The 22,567-nt window shown below is 42.5% G+C and overlaps 1 protein-coding gene and 1 pseudogene across 1 annotated transcript in view; one reads left to right on the top strand and one right to left on the bottom strand.

The window, feature by feature from the left end:
* KIAA1958 (KIAA1958 ortholog) overlaps positions 1 to 1,791 on the top strand; it is a 147,201-nt gene extending 145,410 nt beyond the window's left edge. Inside the window, exon 5 of the mRNA XM_028107872.2 lies at positions 729 to 1,791. Coding sequence (XP_027963673.1) covers positions 729 to 1,535 — 807 coding nt within the window. The 3' untranslated portion in view covers positions 1,536 to 1,791. The remainder of the gene's footprint in view (positions 1 to 728) is intronic.
* Positions 1,792 to 16,532: 14,741 nt separating this feature from the next.
* LOC114212827 (large ribosomal subunit protein P1 pseudogene) lies at positions 16,533 to 19,990 on the bottom strand (annotated as a pseudogene).
* Positions 19,991 to 22,567: the final 2,577 nt, after the last annotated feature.

Below are 22,567 nucleotides of genomic sequence, written 5' to 3' on the forward strand. Positions count from 1 at the left end.
AGCTCTCTCAGTGCCGAGGCTTTCTTTTCCCACCATATCCAAGTGAGGAGCTCTCTCTGTCAGTGCAGTCATTAAGCTTTTCATATTTTTTGAAAAAGATATTGCAACCCTATGGTTCATTAAACCAGTGATATTTCAGGGCCTATTCAGATACATTCAAGTGAAGAATTAAGGTCATGAACTTGCTCTGCAACCCAGACATACCCATTGTCTTTCCCTAACGGTGCCGTGTTTAGTGCCCGCAGGACTCCATAGTATGTGCAGATTTTGAGGAAATTAATGCTGGGAGGATTCAGAGTTTGTAAATTTCATTCACAAATTCTTTAGAGAGAATGGTTGGATTTTACTGAAGGAGAGAGAAGGAAATGATTTGCTAGAAAAGAGAAGAAAGGCTTTCCAGAGAGGAATAGAATAGTGAAAGTTACAAAGGCCAATAATCATAATTAGTGTATACATGTATATGTGTGCGTACATGTATGTGTGTTCTCCACTATTTACAAACCATTTCATATCCCCTACTTTATTTAAGCATTACAATAATCCTTCGAGAACGTCTTGATTATCATGTCCTCATTTTGCTGCTTGAACCACTGTGGTTCCAGGTATGGAACTGAGATCTTCCATTTGAAATTCTTTCCCTGTATCAGGCTGGGAGGATGAGGAGGAGGAAGGGGTCTGGCTCTTTGGGTGTCCTCAAATGTGTAACCTCAGTGTTTGTCTCATTTGAGATCCCTGCAGCGAAGTTGAACGAGCTGCTCGAGAATTTTTATGTCACCGTTAAGAAGAGTGACGGTTCCGACTTCCTGGCCACCTCGCTGCACGCCATTCGCCGAGGCCTGGACCGCATCCTGAAGAATGCAGGCGTGGGCTTTTCCATCACCAGCAGCACCTTCAGTTCTTCCACCAAGAAACTCAAGGAGAAGCTGTGGGTGCTGAGTAAGGCAGGGATGTCAGGGGCCCGTGCTCGCAATATTGTCTACTTCTCTCTTTCCGACGAGGAGGAGATGTGGCAGGCAGGGTGTTTAGGTGATGACAGTCCTGTCACTCTCCTGTCCACCGTGGTCAAGTACAACAGCCAGTACCTGAATATGCGGACCCTGCAGGAGCATGCAGATCTGATGTATGGTGACATTGAGCTGCTCAAAGACCCACAAAACCAGCCCTATTTTGCCCGGACAGACAGCGTCAAGCGGGAGAGCCGCAGTGGTGCCACAAGAGTATGCCACGGGAAAATCTACCATGAGCATTCTAGGGGACACAGACAGTGCCCTTACTGCCTCCTCTACAAGTACATGTACACCCACCGGCCACCCACCCAAATGGAGGCCAAGTCCCCTTTCTACCTCACGGCCCGGAAGGAGGCCACAGACATGGGCAGCGTGTGGTATGAGGAGCAGAGGATGGGCCTGCGGTCTCTTCGGGGGATTGTTCCAAACTTAGCCAAGAAGGTCAAGCTGGAAAATTGTGAGAACTTCACCTTTGTCTCGTTTACTCAGGTCTCCAGGAGGCTTGGCTCCCACAGTTGCTGTCAGTGAGTCTTCCCTGACAAGCAAGAGCTCCCTTAGGCAACCGCGGCCAGAGCTCTGGGGTGGCAGGGAATGACAGTGACTTCAAGGTCGGGCTGGTCTTGGTCAGGGGGACCTGCTATTTCTTTGACTTTGGGTGTGTTTTTTTACCTGAAAGTAGAGGAATCTGAATAATTAGGATATTTTATCCAAATGTGTGTCACCTTTGTTAAATTATAGAATCTAACACCATGTATAATTGTTCCATAAACAAGAGTGAGGAAGTTCATTTTATCTAGTGCCTTTTTAGCACAGATTTTCTTAAAAAAAAAAAAAAGAAAGAAAGAAAAAAGAAGAAAAAAGGAGACTGTTTAAGTAGTCATTAAAAAAAATAATAATAAACTCCCAGTAGCCTAGTAGCTTTAGAATGTTATGAAGACTCTATATGCTTTGTTGAATTACACTCACAATGAGGAACTGGAAGGAGAGAGGCAGACACATTAACTATTTCCAGGAGAAAAATTGCACTCGACCCTCCTCTCTCTGTTTTGTTGATGGATAGTTTGGTTCTGCAGAGCAAGCAGCTTTGCCTGATAGAAGCTGGTGGAGCTGCCTGCACTCAGTAGTGCTGATGGGGAGGTGGGGGCCGCCCCCACCGCTCTCAGCATGGGCAGCGACTTGATCCCTGCGTCAACGGGGCAATTTTAGTTTTATGAAAAAAAGATGAATGCACCAGACAATGTTTGGGAGAGCAAGGTTTCCAGTGAACTGGGTGGTTTGTACCATGAGGGAATTTCCAGTAGTAGTGGCTTGGAAAAAGCGATCTGTAATCAAAATATGAAAACCTCCTGAAGCAGAAGTGCCTACGTGTTCTTTCTCAGCACCATATGAAAGCTATTTCCATTTGAGCCTTTTTTGGAATTTTTAAAATCTGTCCTTCGTGTCATACAGTTGTCCCGTCAGCATCTAGCACCAGATCTGTAAAATAACTAAAGGTACTTTTCAGGCTTCACCAGGAAAATCCAACAAAGCAAGCTGCAAAGAAAACAAATCCCCAAACGTGTTTATGAAAGTACTTTGGAATATGTTCATCAAAGTATGATTTTTTCAGCCACGATAGATGTCATCATTTTAGGTTGGCCCTAGTGTGTGGGACATGATGATGGAGGCAGCCTGCTAGGTAAGCAGACTCAGCATTAAGGACATGCGTGTAAAAATCAGAGCATGATGATAGGCTATTGATGCACTCAGGTAAACTGCAGCCTGACCACATATTATGGAAACATGAGCAGAATTTTCTGATAACCACTCTGAATGACAAGTGAAAAAGGAGCCCAAAGAGTGCTAATCTATAATAACAATAATTTACAGGAATCTTTATGTTGTATTTGAGGAAAGACTGCTACAAGATTATGTTCCTGTGTGTGCTTTCTAATCCAAAATTAAAATTCCAGTATAAATTTATGTTGCAAGAGTCCTAGAATCAGTCCTAGTTCTTTTTCAAAACATTATTGTAGTATTTATTTTAATTAATTGTTCTTAAAAATCATTCACCAGTCGTTGAAATATGTAATACATCCTTTACCAGAAAAGACTCAGCCAATGCTGCCTTAAGGTTTAATGTTGTTCCCTTTTTAGTTAAACTGCACATTTATAATTTTGTTTACTAGTTGATCTTTCCTGAGTATGGGTTAATTTTGGTATGTCTCCATGTGTGTATAAATAACAGGTAATATTTAATAATCAGTGTTATGACCTGATATTGCATACTATTCTGTTGTGATTTCCTGTAGTGGTTTTAGGGTTTTGCTTAAAAAAGAGACACAAAACATTAGGTGTAGTTTTCTTTAGTTTGCTAAACACCCAAAGGATATTTTGTTTGTGGAAAGCAGATGGTGATTTTTCCTGTCAGTTCTGTACTTAAACAGAAATATAACCCATGTGAACAATGGGGCGGACAGAGCCTGCAGACTAATTAAATAAAACCTCCGTTTTTATTTTAAATGGATTCAAGAGGAAATCACTATTAGGAATCACTGGGATCTTTTCAGATTTCAACATTTCCATAAGTAGCAATAACCGACCCAGAGGTTGTCATCCTTCTGTTGACAGGGGCTTTTCATCAGCTGAGTAACCACCTCTGCCGCACATTGGTTGCTTATCACTGTTTGATGTGCTGTAAATCCCCAGAGTTCTGAAGTGAATGATTATAATAAAAAATCAGGAGGTGGAATCTTCAGTGATATCTGATGGAATGAAAGAATTGTATCTCAGCATCCTAAACGCCATGCATTTCATGCCTCCCTTGGGGAGTGGGAGGGAGAAAGAAAATGCATTTAGCAGGTGCTACTTGGCACCACCCGTTGAACGAGGTACTTTTTTTACATGTTTGTGTTAGGTGTCTGTGTGTGTCACACACACTTGAAATTTATATGTGGTGATGCCTGGTAAACCTGCTAACATGGCAAAGCACCTCTTCTTTGTATGGCCATGTCCGTCCTCAGAGGATCTGAAGCGGGGATGGAGTAGCTAGTTCAAGGGAGCCACCCTCACTCATGCCCACTGGGGGACTCCCTGATTTTCTGCTCTTGGCTAAGCCAGGAGAAAGGAGAATCCCAACAGAAGGGGTGGGGGTAGATTAAGGACATTTTCTCCACTTACCTTTATTTATTTATTTATTTTACTCAGAAGTGGGAACGAATATCAGGAACTCACAAGCTCACCAAAGCACAAGTTGCCTTTGGCTCGGCATTGGGAACAGTAGAGCTGTAGGTATTAGGGAGAACCTGTGGAGCACTTTGGGCGAGCTCTTGCCCACAGCACCCCTTCTGAGTCTGCTCTAACATGAGCCCTGCTTGCTTGGTACCTCCTCTCCAGAATCTAGCAGGTCTCCCCTTGAAAGTGTATCCCGGCAGAGGTGATAGGGGGTCAACTTGGAAGGGTGTGATCCCATTAAATGTAAAGGGTTTAACACAGCACTGGGTGCATAGTAAGCATGCAATATATATTAGCTATTTTAGCTACAACTTTTGGTAATAGTAATAATTAATATTATTCAACTAATCTGCATCGCATCATTTATTTCTTCCATTGTGGAGATTCTCCCTCCTTTAAACTGTTAAACTTGAAGAGGAAACCAAACCTGATAATCTGGTCACATGTATGCCCATAAATTCTACCTCCAACACAGCCAAGCCCTGATGCCTCAGCTGTAAGCAAAAACACGTGAAGAATGGAGATGCCTTAAGAGGCTTTATGAAAAAGCTTTTGCATTGTTTAGTGTGTTTGCAAAGGGGAGTATTATGGAAGAACCTTACCAAAGTTGTGAAAGAAATGGTCTTCTTGGTTGTGTGGCATTTTCCAGCTCTCCTTGGATTATGTGCCGTATTAATCTTGCCCTGATTGATAAATGGTGTTTGAAGAAATGTGAAATTCTATTACTTTGATTTTTATTTCAATTCGACTTTCTTAAAACGATCGAGCACTGTATCTCAGCATGTTCATAGACAGTCATTGGGAGAATCTGGACAAAATAACCTTCATGTGGAAGCTGAAGCCTCCTGCTATAGTAGAAAGAGAACTTGACTGGGAGCTCCTTCCCTACTCACTTGGCAATTCTGGTCTCACTTCCATCAATGATAAAGTGGGATCATTGGAATGGATCATCTCCAAAGTGAACAGTATTACAGTTCCTGAAGCCCATATAGTTAGGAAGTAGCAAAACTTGGAAACAACATTCCTAATTCTTCAAGGTCATATAGTGAATCTCCTAAATTTTAAGAGCTTCTCACTCTATTGGAACACTTTCTTTTGAAAAAATACTTTTCTTCAATTTAGGCATCGATAAATGCAAATGACAAAGACCTCGAAGTTACTTCATTTTCTCTACATGAGATCCAGTTTTGTCTAAGTTAGGGCCCATGCACATTTAGAAACGGTTAACAGTCCTGAGCAGAAGAATATATTAAAAGTTTCAAATTCACATATCTTTAAATGTTTTTGCTTTGGGGTTGAATTTTTAATGCTCTATATTAAAAGAAAAACATTTCTATGGTTTAGTCAGTGTTCTTAAAAATCTTTGTTGTTTTTTTCTCCAGGTGAATTAATCACCTTAGCAGAAACATGAGTGGAGGGAGAGTTGGGTAGTGACCTAAGGACACAACACACTCCCTTCCGAAGAGAAGAGAAGGCCATGTGGGGTGATTAACTTCTCTCTGGGAATTCCTATGTATTCCGTGTCCATGAATTCTGACATCACAGGATTTCCCAAAACTCCTTTGAGGGAGGCTGCCCATCCTTCTGGCAAAGTTTGCTTATTATGATGATGATTTTATGTACTTCTAGTTCTTCACAGTCCAAGAAGTCCAGAGATGTTTCCCATGTTTAGTTGGTTGACCAGAATCAGATTTCTGTGCTCAATTAAAGTGCTATATTAATCTAATGCAGCTGATATGGAAGTTAATTTCAGGAAATATTTATTAAAACCAAAAAAAAAAGATCACTGGGTTATATTGGATGCATATTGCTTCCATTACTGTTAAAAGCAATTGGATAGATCCCTCCCTCACAATGAGAGGAGAATGAGCTCCTAAATATTTTATGGTCAATATAACTGATTTGATTAATTTGCATTTAACTGTCGTTATTGTTACAGTTCAAAAAAGTTTCTAGAAAGTTCACATTTGACTAACACTGTGATAAGTGCTTTCTCACAGCTGCCTCATATTCTCATTTAATCTCACAACAGCTCTGCAAGGTAGGCCTAAGTGTTACCATGTTACTTATTGAGAAACCCAAGGCTCAGAGAAATTAAGTAAATTTCTCAAAGTCTCACCAAGCTTGTAAGAGGGAGAACTTAAGTTTGAACCCAGGTCTTCTAACTCCAAATCTGGTGCTCAATCCATGAGACAAAACTGCCTTCTTTGGGGCTACAGAGGGTCCATTTGTCACAGAACTTTTAAAAAAATTAAACACAATTTCTGTCTGTTGAGGAAATACTTCATTTCTCAAGTCATACAGTGGCACACCTCATATGTACTCTTACTAACTGATTGGTCACTTGGTATGATTTAGTAGTTCCTGGAAAGCCTCATGGCTTTCTGTGAATGTTCTGCCTATTGAAAACTTTCTGTATTTATCCAATAAATAACTTGTATTACTTATTATCTACCCTAAAGGGCAGACAGTCATGCCCTCCTTATCCACTGCGCCATATACCCACAAAAGAGAGTTGACAAACACTCACGTGGACAAATAACACAACCAAGGGCAGATACTGGATCTGCGAAGAAGATCATGTTTAAGGATGGCATATAGAGAAAAAAAACAAAAAGGGGTATATAAAAAAAAATGACTGAACCAAGGAAATAAACAGCTTCCAAGAGTATTTGAAAATGAAAGTGGTCTACTGCGAGAAATAAGAAAATGGTAGGATTCTTCTTGCTGTAACTGAAGGAACAGAATTGCTTCTGTGCAGCAATAGTTAGACTGGGAGTTGGTTTAGAGAAAAAGGCGCTAGAATAAAATGAAAAAGACGAGAAATTAGAAAGAAGGATTGCAAGGAAGCTTAAAGCACAGATTACAATCCACACTGGAAGCTGAAAAGAACACGACTGAGCTTAGAAACACTCAAATCAATAATGTGAAGGACAGACTTGAGATTTTCTTCTTCGTGTTCTTTCAAAAGAAATAAGAGATGAAAACAATGAGGAAAGATAATGGATTTGGAAGACAGAACATTAGCTAACATTCCTGAGTTTTGCTTTCCTGATGGAAAAACTGTATTGAGAAAAAAATATATCATCAGACTATAAAAATGAAATCTTTCCTGAACAGAATGAAAATCTGTGTATGTAGGGTGAAAGGATTTGCTGCATTCCAGCACTCACCCCCACCCCAGAATAGGGAAAAGAGACTATACCCATGCACCTCCTGGCAAAAATTTAAACTACTAAGGATAGAGAATGAAAAATCCTGTCAGAAAGTAACAAGTTGCCTACCAGAAAACCAAAGAGCTTTCTGGCTTCAACCTTCTGCTCTATAGCACCAAATGCCAGGAAACAATAGGGAATTGGGGGGGAGGGGGAACACTGGAATTCTGGAATTTGATCCACATTAAGAAACAAAAGGATTTTTAGTTATAACAAGTATTCAGGAAATAAACCATCTATGAATTACTCTAATAAACTGTACTGTAACCTACAAAGTTTGGTTTAAAAAAGAGCAATTTTTGCTTAATGTAATTTCAAGGGACTCTGGGGATATTAAACATCAGATCATTTACCCACGAGAAGAAGGATATGTCTGCTCTTAAATAGGTAATATGGCTGGAAACCACATATCTAAAAGTGCCCAAAGTCCTCACCTGAATGGGCTTCCCTAACGCAAGAAAATGTACCTGAAAATAATCGTCATATCACAGCATCATGTTCCTTCATTTTTATTACTGAAGTGATGCATTGTCATGATCGTATAAATAGAAAATTCAGATACATTCCTTACAAATAGAATTTAAATGGCCCTCAGTTTCCTCTGCTCCCACCTAAAATACTATTCTGAGCGAGATTCCCTCGCTTCCAAGTGAAAAAAGGCAAGGGGTCTGAGTGCCTGGACGAGAGCTTGCTGAGGCTGTCCCACGTGCTCATCCCCTCTCCTCAAATCCAGAACTAACAACAGGTGCCGAGTTAGAAAATCATGGAATTTATATCTGTGTTTTAAAAAAGAACCAGGGAAAACAAACCTTGTTTTAGAATATAAGGAAAGTTCCGTTTCAGCAGCAGGAAGCTGGCCTGGGGCAGTGACCGAGCTTTCCCTAGCTGGACTCAAAGTTTTAAATGCAGATATTAAGGGAATAGAAGCAGCTAACCACCGCCACCACCCTACCCCCACCCCCCCACCTCCCCCACCCCACCAAACTAATTACTTCTGGAGTCTCACGTCAGCGTTAGAACTGAAGCTGGGTTCTTTTGTTTGGTTTTTCATTTGCTTGCACTGGAAGGACTTGAAAAGACCCAGGAATGTTGAGTATCATTGGCCTTAATGCTCAGTTCCTTCCTGGCAGTCTAAAGGTTTATCAGTGCCCCCAAGTTTCCTTGCGATTTAAACTCTAAATTAAATTTTCAACACAACCAGCATGTTTGCTTTAAATTTAGCAATAGAATGGCTAATAGGTTGCTTTGCATTTGCTTCGTTTTTCATTCTGAAGCTCAGCAAACCTCTTCCAGATGGAGAGAGTCTCTTCTGGAGAGGTTCCAAGTGTAAGCTTTTCCAGGGTCCCCTATTGCTTGGCTGTGACTGACAAAAGTCTGTTCACTCTAAGGACTTAGATGAGAAATTCAATGCTTTTCTTTAAAATTTTAAATATTTTCTATGTGGCTATATGTTCCAAATGATGGCAACAAAGCTGTGTCCTAATGTTTTCACTGTTCTGGGTATGTTGGGTTGGTTTTGTTTTTTTGTTTTGTTTTGTTTTGTTTTAGTGTAGAGGAGGATATCCATCATTTCTTAACACTGGAAACATCATTCTGAATAATATAAGAAACGGTCAGTAACTTGAACGATTTTAATGTACCATTTTCAGCTTTTTCTTTCTTACCCCGCTGATGTCTGCATGTGGGAGCACACGTGCGGGGAAGCCCATGTGGCATCTGTCCTTTCTTGTTCGTCTAGTTCAGCTCTCTAGCCGATAGTCCATTAGAGTCTGTTAACAATTTGCAAGGTTTGGCGTTCGGTTTTGTTTTTTAAGTTGTTTGGTTTATGTATGTGCAGCTTGACTGTTTAATCAGATTTTTGAAAATAAAAAAATTAATGTCTATTTTACGTCTGTTTTATTAAAATAACTTAGTTATTGAAACTTAATCAGCAGTATGTATGGTTTCTGAATGTTTTTTATTTTCATATCACATTCCTGGAAGTAACACTTTCCTTTGTAGTTTGCAGCGTAAGGACATTTTGAGCAGTTCTTTGCCCAGATGCTCCTGAGCTAATTAATGCCCTGAGTGAAATTGTTCTGGCTGACCCTCACTCTGGTTCTCCGACTTGGATTTCTTCACTGGGAGTCTGGGAGCCCATTTGGAAAGCCCTTGTAGGTGACTGTATATTGTCCATGATATATGTGCCTCTAATTAATGTTTTTCTGCTCTCTAAATTATTATTTTTGGTTTTGGGAGAGTATATTTAATCCTGAAAGCCTTTAAAAGAGACATTTACAGCTCTAAATCATTCCTAAAAAAACAAGTTTCTGAAAAATCTGTCCAAATGGGTAAGATGGTGATAATGCTGAAACGATGAGATGTTTCATTGAGAACTATTGACCCTCAGGCAGACTGCCTCTCTTCTCATTGTCCCACTTAGAGCAATGATTTCTTAAGTTTTAGACTTCTGGACTAGTTTGAAAATTTAATGGAAGCTATAGACCATTTTCTCAGGAATATATACATGCAGCATTTTACACACATAAACCCAGGCTTAAGTACTCCTGCATTCGATTTTTTTTTTTTTAAAGAGCTGCCTTTTTGAGATGTAGTCTAAAAGATTTAAGGATTTGCTTCAACATAATCCAGAGGGGTAGAGTCGCTGGAAATGTAGATGATAGGCAAATTGGCTTAGAATAAGATCACTGTTAAAGCAAGTCAAGGGGTACATGAGGGTTTGTTATACTCTCCTCTGTTCTTTTGTATATGCTTGAAATTTTCTATAAGGAAGAGTTTAAAACAACAACAGCAAGTGCCTGGAGATTCTGCAACCTTCCTCATGGATCTCATAGAATCACAGAATCTTCTGGCTGAGAGGAACGACCCGAGGAGAGATGAGAGTAAGGATGCTGGCAAAGCCAGGTAAGACCCCCGCACAACACCTGAGGGTGATTTTCAGGCCCGAATGCTGGGTTGGAGCAGGACTGGCAAGAACCCGTGACATTTGAATTGTTACTAGTAATGCGACCTCATTTGCACCCACCAGATGGGACACATTTTGTTCTCTCCCTTTCATGCAGAAAGTAGCTCCGTGGAAATCTTGGGGGGCTGATTCTGGCAGCTGTAAGAGAGTGGTAGTCATGACGTACAGATTGAGATGGGATCTGGGCGTGCTGAAGGTGCCTTGAAGATTGCACACCGAGCCTGGAGGTCCAAGGGCCTGGGATAGCACGTGGCTTTGTAGGCCTGGAGGACAAACACTCCCAGGGGTTGCCATGGAAACCATGGGCTACCAAGACATTGAAAGGACCAGAGAATGTGCAGGCAAGCACCAGCAAGGGGTACGGAGTGTGGGTACATGCACCAGTGGCCTGGTGCGCCCTCACTCTCACTTAGGTGTCACGACCTTATCTTCCAGGGCCTGGAGAGTGTCTCATGACCAGTATGTTTGGCTCATTCAATCTGTTCCTTTCTCCTTTTGCTTGCCTTCTCCCAGATTAGGACCTGGAGCCCCAGGTGGTATACATCCCATCTCCCTTGCCCAATACATCTCCTTCTCCTTTTATTCTTTTCTGTTTCCCTCTATCAGTTCTCCCTCTGCTTATGAGCATTTTCACTCCTGTTTTTGCTGGTATGACACCAGGGACAGACATGAAAGATATTAAACAAGATATATTTCAGCAATAAACAAGATTCTTGTATTTCTCAGGGGATCCCAAAGAAATAATGATGAGAAATAAAAATTCCTGCTGGAGTGTTTACAATGTACTCAGCTGTTGAAATGTTCAAAATGCAATCAAGGAAGTAATTTAGCACATTTCTAATACACTTAACTATGGTCATAACGTTGAAGAGCTTGGCCAAATTTTAAAAACCCAGTGAATCTTTTAAGACATTACTAAGGAATCTAACCCTCACAAGAACAAGTGCATCTGTGGTAGTTAATAGTTAATATTCTATTTGTGGTTTGTTGTTATTGTCTGTCCCTAGGATCATGACCCAGAATTGAAAGGATGCAGTTTGACCTCCCCCTAGGCAGGGAACAGTATGATCTAGATGTTTCCTTTTGTGCTGTATTCTCAGGACATGTGTCAACTGTGTTTGGTCCACTGTCACGTATTTCTCGCTTGCTCATGTAGTTCATGATTTTTCAGTGTAAGTCTCCAGCCAGGGCACTTTTCCTCAAGAAGTGTCAGTCATTCATCTACCTCGTCCACAACTGTTGTGATAGTTGAGTCCACTTGGCCTATTATTTGTTTGATGCTTTCTTTAAATCAATTCATTTTTTTACTGGAATTTATTTTAAAGCAAATAATAATAATAATTTTCTTTTAAGCAGAGTTTCTCAAAATCAGACCACTCGGGTTCAAATTCCAGCTCTGCTTCTTACTAGTTCTGTGACCTTGGGCAAGTTATTTGACCTCTCTGGGCTTCAATTTCTTCATTTTTAAAAGGGGGACAACAATATCTATCTTAAAAGGTTGTGGTGAGGATGAAGTAAGAATATTAATACATATGAGGCACTTAGAACAATGTCTGGTACAAAGTAACCATCAAAAAAAAGTAACAGATAGGCTTATTATTTATAACATAAATGCTGTTATTACTTGAAATAAACACATAACTGTTGCAGTTTAAGATGTTTGCCCATATAAACTCCAAGAATCATCTCTACCATCACCAGTGACACAATAACCACACTTTAGGAAAGAGCTTGACCAACCTGCCTCCCGACCCCATCCTTTCTGAGATTATCTTCTCGTTGGCTTCCATGAGAATTTAAGGTGCCATGGTCTCTTGGTTATTCCAGTGTGTCTTTAGGACTCCCTCCTGGGCTCCTCATTCCTTGACTCTCTCATTTATACTGATTCAGTCTTACATCCTTTCTCAGGGTAATTTCATCTACTCCCACAGGCTTAGCATAAGGAGATCTACATTATCAAAACCTTTCTCAACTGGGTCCTTCCTCTGAACCACAGAATGCAGAAAATGACTCAAGTACCTAACTAGTACTCTGTACTAGTACTCAAGTACATGACTAGTACTCAGCTCTATATATACAACAGCTAAAATCATTCCCAAGAAACAAATTCCAGGTGCAGGGGAGAAACATGAATTCCTCCCAGACAATGGAGGCCTTAGGACAATAGGGCTTACTTCTCTAGTGGAACTCCAGTTGAGAAAGGCCCCTCAACCCCATGTCTCTACCCTATATTTCTTCCTAAGGGAATGGCACACATATCCACCTTGTTGCCCAAGCCAGAAACCAGACAGTTATTCTAGAACCTCTCTCTGCCCTCTCCTCAATCTTCTGTCATCCTCCATAATCATTTTCCGTTAGTGGATAACTCTATCTACCTTAATATCCTTTGAATTCCTTCCCTTCCCATTCTCCTCACTGCCATCAGCGTGGTCAATCCATACCATTTTTGCCCCATGATTATTTAAGCAACCCATGGTCTCCTTGCTCCCTCCAGTCTACCCTCCACTGCTTCCTGGGAAAATTTCACTAAATATAAGTCTTATTCTATCTTTACTCCTTTAATGGCTCTCCAACGCCTTTCTGATAAGCTCCAAACCCTCCACATGGATCGCTGGCTCGTGCTATTACACCATTCCCTCCCTCCCTCTACTGTGCCTTCTCACCTTCTGCTTGGGGGGGCCCACTGCCTTTTACCCACTCCTCTGCCATCACCCCCTTCTTCTATAAGATTCTTACTTAGCAGTTTTCACCTGGCATGCTGTGCATGTGCGCTCCTCCCCTGAGGAGCAGTCAGTCCTCTCGGCTTCTGCTGTCTCAGAAGCTGGCAACATTGAACAGAAACTACGAGCCCCTCAGTATCATCCTGTGCCATCTCCTGTCCCCGAGGAGCCAAGTGTCCTCCATGGGAGCAGCTTTGCATCCGTGAGCATTTGACTCACAAAGTGGCGAAGCTGGGAGAAGATCAGTTTTCACATGAAGGTCTGTGCCTCCGGAGATGGAGGGCAGGGCCTCAGTTTGTGGCTGCTCAGAGCCTCTACTTTTACTGTTGGATGTTTTCCTAAGATAACTTGAATTAATAGCTCAGTTATGAAAAATGACAGGCTGGCACACGCTCTTGTTTTCTTAGCAGAACCATGGCGGCCCCTTTGCTGTATTTGCTACAATATTGCAAGGCTCCGAGTCTTCTGGGAGACTCCAAGTAGTAATCACATCTGTGGCTGCACTGGAGAGGCATCCAAAGATGTATAGCAGCTAAATTATTATTTTTTTTTAAGATTTTATTTATTTAGAGAGAGAGCCAGTGAGTGGGGGCGGGGAGGGGCAGAGGGAGAGGGATAGAGAGTCTCAAGCCAACTCCATGCTCAGCGCAGAGCCCAGTGCGGGCCCCATCTCATGACCCCAAGATCATGACCCCAAGATCACGACCCTGAGATCACAACCAGAGCAGAAACCAAGAGTTGGATGCCTGACTACATTCCCTGGACACCCAGGTGTCCCAGCTGGATTACTTTTGATCATTGGGTTTGTTGTTGTTGTTGTTTTTGTTTTTTAAATAAGAATGTTTAATGACTTGAAAATATTTATGATGTATTTGTAAGTACAGAAACCAGAGTACAGAATATTGTGACCCCAGTTTTGTAGAAAGAAAGACAAAAAAGAGCAACGTGATCATTGGGTTTTAACCTGGCATTTGTGGCTGGGCTTCAGGGAGTCTAGGAACCCCCCCAAAATTATAGGTGCTGTTTTTTGTGCACGTTCACATGTACATTTCACTTGCAGAAAGGGTTCACTGCTGAGGACCAAGATGCCATTTTTCCCTTTGGATGATCAGACTTATTTATTCGTTAAAATATTTGAACACTTGGGGCCTCTGGGTGACACAGTCAGCTGAGCACCCGACTCTTGGTTTTGGCTCAGGACGTGATCTCAGGGTTGTGAGATCCAGACCTGTGTTGGGCTCTGCACTCAGCCTGGAGTCTGCTTGAGATTCTGTCTCCCTCTGCCCCTCCCCCTGGCTCTCTCTCTCTCTCAAATAAATATTTAAAATAAAATAAAATAATATATTTGAACACTTGCTATGATGTATCAGGCACTATCCTAAGCACTAGGGATAGTGGGGGGGAAAAACACATAATAGCATCTGTCCTCACGACCCTTATATTCTAGTAGGACAAGGCAGACAATAAACAAAATAAGGAAGTAAATTACATTCTATTTTATAAGGTGCTAAGAGCCACAGGGAAGAATTAAGCAAGGCTGTACTGGGGAGGGAGATGAAATTTTAAATAGTGGTCAAAGAAGGCATCATTGAAAAGCTGACATTTAAGTAAAGACTGGAGGCTATTGAGGGAGCAACCTACATGGATCTAAGGAAGAAGGGCATGTCAGGTAGAGGGCATAGCAAGTGCAAAGGTCCTGAAGCCCCAGAGGTATCCAGAGACTCTCTCTTCAAAGTTGCTTTTGCTTGACATTAAGGCAGACAGCGGGGGCTAAAAAAACATCATCACTTTCCCAAAGAGTGGAACAGCTGAGCATCTCCGGTCAAACTGTTTTTTGTTTGAGGGACCAGACTGGTCTGCCTAACCAAAGATGCACAGAACAAGGCTATTGCTCTGGATCAGGGACTGACTTTCATTATCATTCAGACCTACTGGTTCTCCAATGAGATAGAACCGCATATACTTTTGGCTCAAATTCCAATTGTCATTTTGATCATTGGCCATTTTCAATAAATGGCCTCGCAATAGAAGTACTTAATAACTCCAAGGGGGAAAGCGAGAGTACATTAAGATTCAAGGGGGGGAAAACTTCCCTTTGTTTTCAGCTAAATTCTTTTTGTTCCAGTAATTAGACTCATTTGACAATATTTTGTGTATTTGTAATCCATTGTAAAGATTTTGACTTTTAGTGAAAAGGAAACTCATCAGAGAAGAAAAATTACATGATCCTACTATTTTTATTTTTTATTTATTTATTTTTTAAAGATTTTATTTACTTATTTGACAGAGACACAGCGAGAGAGGGAACACAAGCAGGGGGAGTGGGAGAGGGAGAAGCAGGCTTCCCGCTGAGCAGAGAGCACTATGCGGGGCTCGATCCCAGGACCCTGGGATCATGACCTGAGCCGAAGGCCCAACCGACTGAGCCACCCAGGTGCCCCTATGATCCTACTTATATTTAAAAAAATTATTGTGGTAACATATGCATAAAATCAACCATTTTAGACATTTGTTAAGTGTTAAGAGTTTGGTGACATGAAGTACATTTACATGGTTGTGCAACCATCACAACTATCCACTTCCAGAACTTTTTCATTCTCTATTCTGTAACTCTGTACCCATCAAACAATAACTCATCATTTCCCCTCCCTCTGGCAGCCACTGTTACTTTGTGTGTCTATGAATTTGACTACTCTAGCTACCTCATATTAGTGGAATCACACATTTGTCCTTTTGTGTCTGGCTTATTTCACTTAGCATAATGGCTTCAAGGTTCATCTATGCTGTAGCATGTACCAGAATTTCATTTTTTTAATGGCCAAATAATACTCCATTATATGTATATACTACCTTTTGTTTAATCCATTCACCCATTGATGGATATTTGGCTAATTTCCATCCTTTGGCTGTTGTGAATAATGCTATGAACATGGATGTACAAATATCTGTTTGAGTCCCTGCTTTCAGTTCTTTGGGATATATGCCCAGAAGAGGAATTGCTTATCAAATGGTAATTCTATATTTGATATTGTGAAGAACCACCATACCATTTTCTACACCAGTGGCACCATTTTACATTCCCACCAAGAGTGCACAAGGGTTCTGATTTCTCCACATCCTCACCACCAACACTTGTTTTTGTTTTTGATAGTAGCCATCCTAGTGGGTGTGGTGTGGTCTTGCTGTGTTTTTTTTTTTTTTAAGATTTTGTTTATTTACTTGACAGAGAGACAGCGAGAGAGGGAACACAAGCAGGGGGAGTGGGAGAAGGAGAAGCAGGCTTCCTGCTGAGCAGGGAGGCTGTAGCATGTACCAGAATTTCATTTTTTTAATGGCCAAATAATACTCCATTATATGTATATATACATTTAATGTATATATACATATAATGTGTGTGTGTGTGTGTGTGTGTGTGTGTACACACACATGGGGCTCGATCCCAGGACCCTGGGATCATGACCTGAGCTGAAGGCAGACGCTTCACTGACTGAGCCACCCAGGCGCCCCTCGCTCTGGGTTTTAATTTGCATTTTCTTAATGATTGCTGGACCATCATTTGGAACAATGCTGAGCATCTTTTCAAGTGCCACACTTACGTTTTACAAGCATCCCTCTGACTGCTGTGCTGAATGGTCTCAGCTATAGGATGAAGTGGAGGGCAGGGGGCAAATGTGGAAAGAGAAAGATCGGTTGGAAGGCTATTGCGGTTGTCTAGGTAAATGACAATGGTGGCTTGGAACAAAATGATAGCAGTGGAACTGGTAAGAATTCATGGGATTCTGGATAGATTCTGAGGCTAGAGCTGATAAGATTGCAAGAGGAGTGTAACAAAGGAGTCTGGAATGACTCCTCTGTTTGTGGCTGTGCAAATGGCCATTTACTGAGATGGGTAACAGTAGGGGACGAGTATGTTGGGCAGGTGAGATGTCAAGAGACCGACTTTGGACGTTAAGTTTGGATGCCTATTAGACTTCCAAGTGGAGATGTCATGTTGACAATGGATATGGGAGTTTGGAGATCAAGGGTGTTTCAGTTCTCTTTTGCTGCCTAATAAAATACCCCAAAACATGGAAGTCTGAAACAGCAACAATTTATTATTTCTTAACAATTCTGTGGGTTGACTGGGCGACGCTGGACAGTCCTGCTCTATGTGGCATCAGTTGGGGTCACTCACTTGGCTGCATTCAGCTGGCGGCTGGCCTGGCGCCTCAGTGCTCCCCCTTACGGCCCCCCGTGTGGTTAGCTTGCAGCACGGTGGTCACGGAACTGACTTCTTACACAGTGGCTAGCTTCTCCCCAGAGGATTAGGGCATAAACTGTCAGCCCTCTTTTTTTTTTTTTAATTTTAGTTAACATAGTGTGCCCTCTTGGTTCCTGGAGTACAGCTGTCAGGCCTCCTAAAGGGTAGATCCAAACTGACAGAGCATCTCTTCTGCTCTATCCTGTTGGTGAAAACAAGTCACCGGGCCAGAGGAAACAGACTCCACCTTTTGAGAACAGTGGCCTATGCCTGTGGGGATGGGAGGAATCCTTGGCAGCCATCTCTGGAGACCAAGCACCACCAAGGGAGCGATCAGGGCTGGGGAGAGAGGTGTGAAAGTAATCAGAAGATAATCACCATTAAGACCATGGTACTGGATAAGCTTACCCAGGAAGGACTCTAGGTAGAAAAGAGATGGAAAGGCTGATCTCCAGGGTATCCCAACATTTTGCATTTGGAAGGAGAAGCCAGCAGATGAGACTGAGAATAAACAGTAAGTAGGAGGAAAACCCAGGAGAGTGAGCTGTGGCTGAAGTCAGATGCAGGGAGCATTTTAAGAATGAGGGTGTGTCAGTGTGGTAAATGTTGCTGAGAGTTCCACGTAAGACTAGGGATGAAGGCTGACAACTGGATTTGACCAAGTGGACTGGGGTGTTAGTTCATCCTGAGGAGGCTGTCGATGATGTCCTCAGGATAACAGCCGAGAAATGCAGAGGAGATGAAGACTGTGAAGTAGGAGTCAAGGTCCTTAAGGACTGTGAGGGAGTGCCCAGACATATTGTCAAGGACACTGGCATGGCACGAATTTTTTAAGGCAGGAGGGGACATGTGTTTTTAACAAGTGAATTTAAGTTTATATTTAAATTCCAGTTAACATACAATGTAGTATTAGTTGCAGGTGTGTACAATGTAGTAATTCAACACTTCCATACATCCAGTGCTCATCACAAGGGCCCTCCTTAATCCCTATCACCTGCTTAACCCATCTCCCCACCCACCTCCCTTCTGGTAACCAGCAGTTTGTTCTCCATAGTTAAGAGTTTCTTGGTTTTAAAAAGTGAATTTTAAAATGAAGTTAAAACAATATTCTGGAGTTCTAACGAGTAAGCCAGAAACTAGCTGGACCTACAGCCAAGGTGTGAGCCCCTGAGCTGCTTCCTCCTGAGGTGCAAGACACCTGCAGACCTCAAGAGAAAGCCAGGTATCAGTGAGATGGGGAGGGAGACAAAGGAGGGACTGAGAAACAGATGGAAAGCATAGATACATATTTTGGTGGTTGAAATAAATTCCAGCGATCACAGCAGGGTAATCGAGAAGGGACATGGCTTGGAAGGGTATAGGTCAGCAGGTGCAGGGCAGGGGACTGAACTGCAAGGGAGGGAACGCATGGGCCACTTGCTTTGGTAATGACGAAGATGGGCATAAGGTAGCAGAGGCGGCGCTGTGTGGGCATGAGGAGAGACTCAGGTTTGCGTTCTGCTTCCCCACTGCCTAGCTGTGCGGTGTGCGGCTAACACTGAGCCACCAAGTCAGTGCAGCTCATATTGGAGAACTTAGGTGGCAAGTAACAGAAAACTGACTTTAAATTGGCTTAAGCAAAAATAAAGATTACCTCCCATACCTGGAAATTCCAGAGAAAGGTAGCATATTTTAGGGATTGTTTGACTCAGCGACCCAGTGATGTCATCAAGGACCCAGTTTCTTTATATTTCTCTGCTGACCCTTTTATGGTAGTGGCTTAATTATAAGACTGGTTCCATCTCCCGGTCACTATGTAAATATAAATTATATATAAATATAAACACTGGTATTTCCTTTTACACATCTAGAGAGAAAGACTCCCTTTTGTTAGCATTCTCAAAGGTGAGAACATGTCTTTGCCATAAGCCCAGCAAATCTCTCCTAGAGTCTCATTTGGGTTGAATTTGGTTAACATGTCCAATCCTGAACCCATTCCTGCGGTCTGTAAAATGCCAAGTGCTGGACACTGGCTGTGCCAAAAATTACCCGGATCGGCATGTTCCCCCGACCTTAAAACCAAAAACCAAACCAAATGAGCCCCACGTTGGGTATATATAGAGATTACTTAAATGAATGAATTTGAAAAATATATCCCCCAAAAAGGGGGTTCAGCCTATCGAACAGGTTACAGAAGAGGTTTAGTCAAAAAGATCAAAGCCCACGTCATCAGCAGACTCCTCAGATTCTTGCTTCCACTTTCTTCTCCTCAGCTGGGCAGCAGGGGTGGAGGGTGTGGGGCCTCCTGCTGGCGCAGCACCGGCTGCCAGGCGGGTCCCTCAGCGCCTGCACTGCAGCTGAGGCTCCCGATGTAGACATTGGCCAGGACCTCTGCAAGCCAAGTCGGGCCAGAAAGGTTTAACGTCAAACCCCGCTGCTTTAATGGGGGCATCAATCTTGCCCTCGGACTGTCAGCTCATCGTTGCGCAGGATGAGGGCCCAGCAGAGGCAGGCGAGCGCTGAGTTGGAGGCCGTGGTGCTGCCAGGTCCGGGTCCCGTGCTAGTCGCTGATTGAAGCAGCCTTAGCTTCTCTGGAAAGACGAGCATCTCAGCGCCTTTGGCCTCATTCTGATTATCACATTATACAAATTTATCCAAATCTATCCACACAAGTCCAGCCAAGTTGGACTTTTGGAGCTTCACGATGGCCCGTCTGCTCTTTGTGCAGCCTTCTCCTTTGCTTTCACTGTTGTCCTAGCTCTCCTGGCTGAGATCCTCTTCTCTCGGAAGCCAAGTTCAAATGCTTCTTCTTCTTCTTCTTTTTAAAATAAGGATCTATTTAAGTAATCTGTACACCCAGTGTGGGGCTTGCACTCACGATTCCGAGATGAAGATCATGCGCTCCACCGACAGCCAGCCAGGTGCCCCTCAAATGCTTATTCTGTTGTAGGCTTCACTGGTCTATCCAGGCCCATCCTCTCACCAATAAGGGGCAACCAGTGTTAGCTTCTAGTGGGCTTGTCCCACCCGCTCTAGATTCTCAGGCTGAGGACAATGAAGTTCTCCTCCTCCTCCTCCTCGTGCTGTATTTGCTCATTTTACAACTGTTGTGTCCGCTGTGCATACAGAGGGGAAGGAGAACAGCATTCCGTAAGCACCGGCTGAGCTGGTGTTCAGCTGGGACTCGTGCTGGCTGGCGGGACACCCGCAGTGCTGTGGCGCCGCCCCAGTGACCTGACGCTCTCTAGGCTGATCTTCTATTCTCAGTGTGACCGTATTTGCCAAAAGCCTTGCCCCAGTGGGCCTTCAACTCATAGAAAGGCTGAGTTTCTGCTGCCAAAGTGAAGGAAAGAACTGAGACAACTTAATGAGACATTTTACAGATTGCTCAGGGGAAACAAAATCTCTCTTTGAAATTACTGAGTCATTTCAGTTTTAATTTCAGAATCATACAAAGCACTGTCATCTGTATTATTATTATTATTTTATTTATATATATTTTTTTAGAAAGGGAGAGAGAGAATCTCAAGCAGATTCTATGCTGAGTGCAGAGCCCGACGCAGGGCTCAGTAACACAACCCTGAGAGCATGACCTGAGCTGAAACCAAGAGTTGGACGCTTAACCAACTGAGCCACCCAGGTGCCCCATCATCTCTATTACTGAGCAATAGCTTTCACAACTTCTTTTTGCCATGACTCAAGAATAAAAAAAATAATAATAAATACCCTTTCCATCATGACCCAGAGGTCATATATACTCATTCATTCATTCCTTCAATAAGCAGGTACTGGTCACCTTCTATATGCCAAATATTAGTCTAAGCAAAATACACTTGTGAATGAAAAGGAAAGGAGGGAAGGAAACACAAACCATTGCCTCAAAGACCTTACATACTGGTACAACATACAACAAACAAAATAAGTAAAACACACACAAACACACAGAAGATTCATGAAACAAAACCTATTACAACATGCCATGCATTCTCATGCTTCCTAGTTTTCCAAAAAAAAAAAAAAAAATGCTGGTCACACTCCATTAAACCATTAAGTTAGTTGGCTTCTCATTTCAGTAACAGGCTGAGCCTGCACTTCGAGAAATACTGGTCTAGACAATTTATAAAGTAGGCTGTGTGCTGTTCCTACTTTACAGGCGAGACAGAGTGACATGCAGAGAGAGGTGAAATGAGTTACCCCCATTTCCCCACCCCCCATCCCAGCTTCACCTCAGGGCTTCTGACTAGTGCACTGCTTTTCCCTTGGTCCTCTGCAGTCCTCCCAACGGCCTTAGTCCCTCCTTCTCTTTGATTATGAGACCTTGACCTTTGCCTGGAGCAGCTCTTCTGCCCTTCCAGGTGAAATCCTACCAATCCTCCCAGGCCTATCTAAACTGCGATGTGCTCTGGGGACCTCTTCTGTGGCGTGCGGCACTCTGCCTTCCTTTATCATTTCTGTTGTCCCACAACAGGCTCCTCTCCTTGTGACCTCCTTCAGAGCAGGTCTCATCTTTCTCACCTTTCCCCACCCTCCTCCATACTCCGGTGCTTTCCAGAGTGCGTATTCACAAACACATATGGAATTGACCTGAATTTGTAAGGGACTCACAGGCGAGGGGTGGGAGGAAGTGCTTCCTAGCCAGGACTGCAGGATTTAACATCTATTTAAAAGGCTAAGAGATTAGAAAAGATACCACTGAAAAAAGATCTCTTTACCTAGGTTATCAAAGTCACACATTAGGTAGAGGCTTCAATAGTATAAAAAGTATACAATCCAAATTGTTTATCTCCTTAGCATCAGTAGACAGATTTAGAACCATGTCAGTCGGTCATGTGTTGCACAGAACTGACACTGTCAAAGTAATTCAAGAAAATGAGGGCCACTGTAGAAGACCCAAGGAAGGGCTGGATGGACCTGGGGCAGGACAGGAGCCAGAGGCCCCTGGGGACCTCCTCAGCAGCAGGGAGTATAACAGCTGTAATAGCGACCATTACGATGGGCATGGCTGTCACCTCACCCAAGTGCAGAAAATCAGTTCAAATTCTCAAGAGAAAGAATCTAAATGGCACAGCCAAGTCTAGAATTCTCCATTCCTGCTTTAATTAGTTTGGGTTAACCTAGGGCTGTGCAGCTGGTGCAAATATCTAGGGAAGGAAGGAAAGAAACTCTTTGAAAAAGGAGATGAACTTCAATTAAATATTGACCCAAACTGGAATTTTAAGTTTAAATTT

This window comes from Eumetopias jubatus, unplaced genomic scaffold (genome assembly GCF_037043125.1).
Source record: "Eumetopias jubatus isolate StellerSeaLion01/CBP00866 unplaced genomic scaffold, mEumJub1_p1.0 scaffold_15, whole genome shotgun sequence".
In the NCBI taxonomy this organism is placed as follows: Eukaryota; Metazoa; Chordata; class Mammalia; order Carnivora; family Otariidae; genus Eumetopias; species Eumetopias jubatus.